This window comes from Mugil cephalus, chromosome 9 (genome assembly GCF_022458985.1).
Source record: "Mugil cephalus isolate CIBA_MC_2020 chromosome 9, CIBA_Mcephalus_1.1, whole genome shotgun sequence".
Classification (NCBI taxonomy): Eukaryota; Metazoa; Chordata; class Actinopteri; order Mugiliformes; family Mugilidae; genus Mugil; species Mugil cephalus.
In genome coordinates, this window is record NC_061778.1 from 26634087 (window position 1) to 26640392 (window position 6306).

Consider the following 6306-nt stretch of genomic DNA (forward strand, 5'->3'; position numbering starts at 1 on the left):
ATGTAATCATCGATGCTCACACTGGATTGAATTAAACGCTAGCGTTTCTGTTTTTAATCCTAGCCCACAGACTAAAATTAAGTGGTCAAAATAATAGAAACGTGTCAGTACAACTCAATATAATTCAATAGTACTACAAACCACAACATCTACAAGACGAATCAACAGCTTTCTCAGTTATTTGAAATAAATGCTGAGATTTAGTGCAGAACTTTTATGTGTTTTCTCTAGTGTGCCTCGTGATCTGGCAAAATAACGTACGTTTTAGATTTTATTTGGATGGAGTACTCTGGTGTCTAAATACAGATCTGGGTCCACAAACAATAGTGATTTAACCTATAACCTAGCATCATTTCTGCCACGTTACTGGGCTTAAGCCACTTGACTGCCTTCACCAAATACAGGTGACATGATGGAAGCGTGAACTGATATTTGCCTCCACTACACTGTACACGAACTGCACAGTTGGAACTAAATGAAAAAGACAGTGTGCAGCGTTAAAGTTAATTCAGACCTCCTGAGCCTTGCTGAGCCTCGAACTCGTCGGACTGAAGTGACCGATGTTCAACCACAGCTTCAGGCCAGCATCAGCAGAAGATAAGCAGCAGGAGCACCTCGTGCCACCACCCGCCCCAAACATCCACAATGAGCAAATCTTATTATTCATTTGTACTTTAAGCGAGCGCAGAGTAGAAAATGCACGCATGCGCACGTGTGTAGCCAGTTAACGTCATTAAGGAACATCACTACACAGCCTCTGGCCAGGAAGAGATAAGAGCGCGCGAGCCCTTTGAGCCCCATTACGCACTTTAAGCGCAAGAAGACGGGCCAAACTTAATCAGTTTCTGACGACGTAATTTTGGTTTGTGTATGATACTATTTGGTGAAATTTATCCACTAATAAAAAGCTTGTTAATTTAACATAAACAGAGTCAGAAAAGCAGAGAGCAATGTATTGTTTTAATAGCACCAGATTTGGAAAGCGCACGGAGCACGCGCCTGACTCAGAAACAGGGAGAGGGAGAGAGAGAGCGTGAGTGTGTGTGTGTGTGTGTGTGTGTGTGTGTGAGAGAGAGAGAGAGAGAGAGAGAGAGAGAGTGTGCGCGCGCGATGGAGGCCGAGTGGGATATGACTTATCACATTGTATGACACCGAACAATAAACTTAAACCAATTTCTGGAGCGTCAATGCGTTTATGGTTAGCCTGTCGCGGTTGCCTCGCTTGTCTCCGCAGCCAACTCCCTCGTAGTCCTATACATCAAAGTGACGCTCACTCTGGTGACATCTCCGTAAAAGTGATCGGAATCAAATCAAAGCTTTTAATCTTGCCAATCACCGTCACATCTGGACGGGTTCCCTCACATAAAGACTTCTGCGGCTGAGCTACGGTTGGCTCCACGGGTAGTCCAAAAGTATCAAGCGGTCACGGGGCATTATTTGGAGTTGAATCTAAATCTACTAGATTAAACAGACTATTTTGCGTAAATTACTCTAAGAACCGTCACCAGATTCTGCCAGAACCGCAAAATTATATTTATCCTGTAATGTTGGGCAGTTTTAAATCTTTTATGGACATTTCTCGTTTGTATTACAATTAAAAAAAAAAAAAAAAAAAAAAAAACTCTGGCTTCTGATATATTTTACTTAAAGCTACTTATTCTAGTTCAAACTCTAAGTATGGCATTTTTATACACTGTGAAGGACGGTTAGGGTGGACACAATGTAGACTCGTTTTTTCTTTTTCTTTTTTATCTAATCTCAATATACGTAAGTAAATAGTTTTCGTTAAAAAATGACCTTAAATTTCTACCCGGGCCCTTTATGAGCTGATTAAACGCATAATAAATGTATATTTAAATTATATGCAAATGAGTATAGTTGTCGCTTAAACGCAGATGTTTGATTTTGGTCACATTTCTGGTGGGGAGAGAGTAAGCTCACCACAATTAGACGCGTCCGATATAGGATGCAGGCTGATCCTAAGTGATTTGAATGGAAAGGCCGCTGGTTTGTGATTGAACTCTGCTGACACCTGCGAACTCGAGATGCTGTGTGGACCGCGTGGGCGGTGCAGCGCGCGGTGGGAGGAGAGGGTGCGGGGGGTGGGGGGTGGCCCACGCTCACTCACTGCTGCCATTGTCATGGAAACTAGACCACCGCCTCGCTATTGTCTCGCGCCCTGCCAAGTTTATTATAAACACCGCGCGAGCCGCAGCGCGCTGTCAAACGGAGCGCGAGCGCAGAGCGAACTGCAGTCCAGTCCAGAGAGGGACAGTGGAGAGACCCAGAGACAGAGAACCAGAAGGGACAGGGACACAGCTGGATTATTACCAAGAAAAACAACAGCCGAGCGACTGTGAGATATAAACCACAACAGCTGAAGAGAAAGTTGGAGAAGCTGTTTTTGGAGATTCAGGAGAGAGAGAACCACCGTGACTGGTGCAGACACACCTGAAGCCTCTCTGAGAGTTCGCCTCGCCGGTTATTTTTTGCAGACCGGTGTCCGCATCGGCTGACCTCCATGTATAAGATGGATTACTCCTACCTGAACTCCTATGACTCCTGCATGGCGGCCATGGAAGCGTCGGCCTACGCGGACTTCAGCTCCTGCAGCCAGGCCAGCTCCTTCCAGTACAACCCGATCCGGAGCGGACCGTTCTCCAACCCGGGCTGCACTCCGCTCAGCACGGCCAGCTGCACCCTGGGGGCCCTGAGAGAGCACCAGCCCACACCCTATTCCTCAGGTACGGAACATCTGCTTTAACCTCCACTGAAGGCTGCACGTTTCTGAGCAGATGAATTCACGTTCGTTAGGATCATTGTGTTAAAGCGAGGAAAGCAACATATTCTGTCTATAGGCCTACATCTTGTTACAATTAATACTTCATTTCATTTCTAAATATAAAAAAGAAAATGTTCAACGTTCAAAATATCTAATATATTGTTTATATTCGTGGACTTAATTCTGTTTCGGATAAAATAGCCTCAACAAATAACTATATACATACATATTTATATACATATTCATGCCAAAAACAGTGGATTCATTTACATTTTGATGTCATTATACTGACATTTGGTCACGTTTTGTAATAATAATATCGTCAATTATATTAATCCATCCTAAACTAATTATTTTTTTGCAAGTATAATTGAATATATTATATGCAAATATTTTATATATTTCTTATTATTCAATTTAATAAATCAAATTGGAAACATAATATTCTGTTAGTGCAATTTATTTATTTACTGGCAAAATGTATGCGGATTTTGACAGACTTTTATCGTTTTATCGTAGATTTCTGTTTATCGCAAATCAAAACAATGTACACAACAATGAGGGTGCGCCCTTATTTTAAAGCGCCTTGTACATACTAATGTATACATTCGTTTTTGATCCAGTAATGTTTTGTAGTTTTTAATTTATCACAGTGGCCTGTTGTCTGCGAAAATATGTAGACAAATAACATAGAAATTATAATTCGTGAATTCGTTTCTTCTCGTGACATTCTGTTCTGTAAATAACTAGAAAATTCCAACATTTTAATCTAAACTATTTCCGTTTTGCTTTGATTAATTTTCGTTTGGGACTATTATTATTTGTATAATGTCATTTTAAAAATGTTGATCCAAAATATAACGCGTTCTGCTTCATTAACCCATGAGCTCTCCGCATTTTTTTATTTTTTTATTTATTGCACTCCATGGCCTCTGAATGAATAAGACTTTAAACGGATGTATTTAATATTGACTTTCAGTACCTTACAAGTTCTTCTCGGACCCCTCTGGGCTGAACGAGAAGAGGAAGCAGCGGCGCATCCGGACCACTTTCACCAGCTCCCAGCTGAAGGAACTGGAGCGGGTTTTTGCAGAGACACATTATCCCGATATCTACACTAGAGAGGAGCTGGCCCTGAAGATAGACCTGACCGAGGCCAGGGTACAGGTGAGAGAAATAAATTCTATCTATCTATCTATCTATCTATCTATCTATCTATCTATCTATCTATCTATCTATCTATCTATCTATCTATCTATCTATCTATCTATCTATCTATCTATCTCACCTCTGTCTTTGTTTCAGGTGTGGTTTCAGAACAGACGTGCCAAATTCCGTAAGCAGGAGCGTGCAGCCAACGCCAAAGCCAACAACTCTGGAGGTAACACAGGCAGCAGCAGCAGCAGCTCTGGAGGAAAGAAGGGCGGAGAGCCAAGATCTTCATCGGATGATGATGAGTCCAAAGAGTCCACCTGTAGCCCCACACCTGACAGCACGGCCTCACTGCCGGGCTCAGCCAACGGGAACTTGGGCAGCCCGGCCAGTCTGAGCCCCAGCCCGGCTCCTCCTAACAGCGGCTATGCCAACGCCTCCAGCTCTCCGGTCCTCCAGGGGCTCAAACCTCCAAGCTGGTCCAGTCTGGGACCGTCCAACCCGGCCGTGGCCCAGCCCGCTGCCCAGACTCAGGAGATTCTGAAGGCCTGGCAGCCGGCGGACAGTATGACCGGGCCCTTTGCCGGAGTCCTGTCCTCCTTCCACAGAAAACCCAATCCCACCATCAAGACGAATCTGTTCTGAAGCACAGAGGGTGAGGAATGAGAACTGGAACAGAGAGGAGTTTCTAACTTTTGCAGAGAGAGTCGAGGTTATAGAGCTGAATTCACTGGTGTAGTCTGCTGTAGTTCAGTGAGGCCCTCGGTTCTTCTCTGAAAAACTGTCACACTGATTCAAAGCTCAGACGTTAAAACCACACGTCTGATCACCGTCTGTTCCCCCAAAATATTATGCAACTCTGCACATTTTACCTGAAAACCCCACATGGACATGACAGACTGTCCTGTGATGACTCTCATACTCTAAGCGAGCTGAAGAGAAAATCTATTTAATAAACTATACAAGTTAAATGGACTCTTAACACATCAGATATTCCTACACAGTCTCAGTTTCTTTGTCTCCTCTGTCTTTCTTCCGCATTCCCACACTCACAGCACTGAAACAAAACCTGTTGTGCATGGCAGCGGCTCTGGTCAGCATGTCGGTCAGGTATGAGTTTAAAGCAGAAATCTAAACAGTCTCTGCCGGGGAAACAAACAAACTTTTACCCTCGAGCACAACTTACTTTGAGCCCCTTGACACACAGACTTCCACCACAAGGAACAGGGTCCCCCTAAATCTCCTGGCCGGGCAGAGCGGGGCCAACTTGAAATCCAATTAGAGCAGCCGGGTCCAGACTAGACACATCCCACGTTCAGCTCATCCCCTCCTCTTTCTTTACTGTATCAAGTCCTGACTCCCACACTCCTCCTCCTCACGTCCCATCATGCTTTTCCCCATCAAACACATTTGAAATTCTGAAAGGACAAGAGACAGAGAACTTGAGGCATTTCCTTTACAGGTGGAGAATCATCAAGCATTGATCCTATATGATTAGAACTGGCTTATGCTGCTGCTGTCATGGCACTGATTCTCTGATTCTCCGTTGAGATGGATGGAAACAAAAGTGTACTCAGCAGGCAGTGTGTGGTACGATTTCCAAAAGGATGAGTGGCTCATCATCCGCTCTGACTCTCAAAGCCCACACAAATGGGATCGTGTTTCTCAGAAACTGCCAGTATACCAAGAGATGGGAGGTTTTTACTGTATGCTCATTAATGTCTTGATTTTCTTAATTTTATTTGACAAAAAAAATAGCTCTTTGTACACTTTCATCTTTCACGTTGCTCCTAAACGATCTGTTCTAGTTTGCTGAAAATCACTAGAGGATCTTCTCTAGAAATTTTACTCAGAAGAAGGAAAAAAAAATACATGTATTTATTAATATTTTTTATTATGTCCGTGAGAAACACACATTTCTTTTGAACTGCTCCATAAAAGTTTGTGACTGTAAATTCTGTAATTAGTAATATAAATATTAGGTAGCTTTTTGTTTTTCCTTGCCTTGATTTACAGATCTATTTCATTGCAGAGTGTCTGTCTGAACGCAAAAACTATGAATCGACAGAAAGCTCTAGCGAATACGAAGTTATAGCACTACTCTGAATATTCTAATAAATCTACATTATGGAGGCACTACCTGACGCGTTTAATGAGCTGGTTTCTTCTCGTCTGTGACAAAGTGAGTATGTTATGTGAAGACCTCGGAGACTCGCAAAACTGTTTGCATGAATTCTGAAGTATGAGCTCCTGAAATGAATTAAAAATGATTGTTTGGATTTTACCGTATAATCTGTCCATTTCTGAGGCGGGTTTATGGCAATAACTGTTCCCTGCCTTTAGCTTTCTTCTTTAGACAACAAAATAACAGT

The 6306-nt window shown here is 42.9% G+C and overlaps 1 protein-coding gene across 1 annotated transcript; it reads left to right on the plus strand.

Moving 5' to 3' along the window:
- Positions 1–2187: 2187 nt before the first annotated feature.
- phox2a (paired like homeobox 2A) lies at positions 2188–6075 on the plus strand. Its single transcript, XM_047594022.1, has 3 exons — positions 2188–2744; positions 3762–3949; positions 4088–6075. The coding sequence occupies exons 1-3, from the start codon at positions 2522–2524 to the stop codon at positions 4577–4579; spliced, it is 903 nt and encodes a 300-aa protein (XP_047449978.1). The 5' UTR covers positions 2188–2521; the 3' UTR covers positions 4580–6075.
- The last annotated feature ends 231 nt before the right edge of the window (positions 6076–6306 follow it).

What these genes read in the sequence shown, in the direction of transcription:
- phox2a (XM_047594022.1), top strand. Translation starts at nt 2,522, where the DNA reads ATGTATAAGATGGATTACTCCTACCTGAACTCCTATGACTCCTGCATG. An exon ending in GCCCACACCCTATTCCTCAG is followed by an intron (nt 2,745 to 3,761) that starts GTACGGAACATC and finishes ATTGACTTTCAG; the next exon opens with TACCTTACAAGTTCTTCTCG. An exon ending in TGACCGAGGCCAGGGTACAG is followed by an intron (nt 3,950 to 4,087) that starts GTGAGAGAAATA and finishes TCTTTGTTTCAG; the next exon opens with GTGTGGTTTCAGAACAGACG.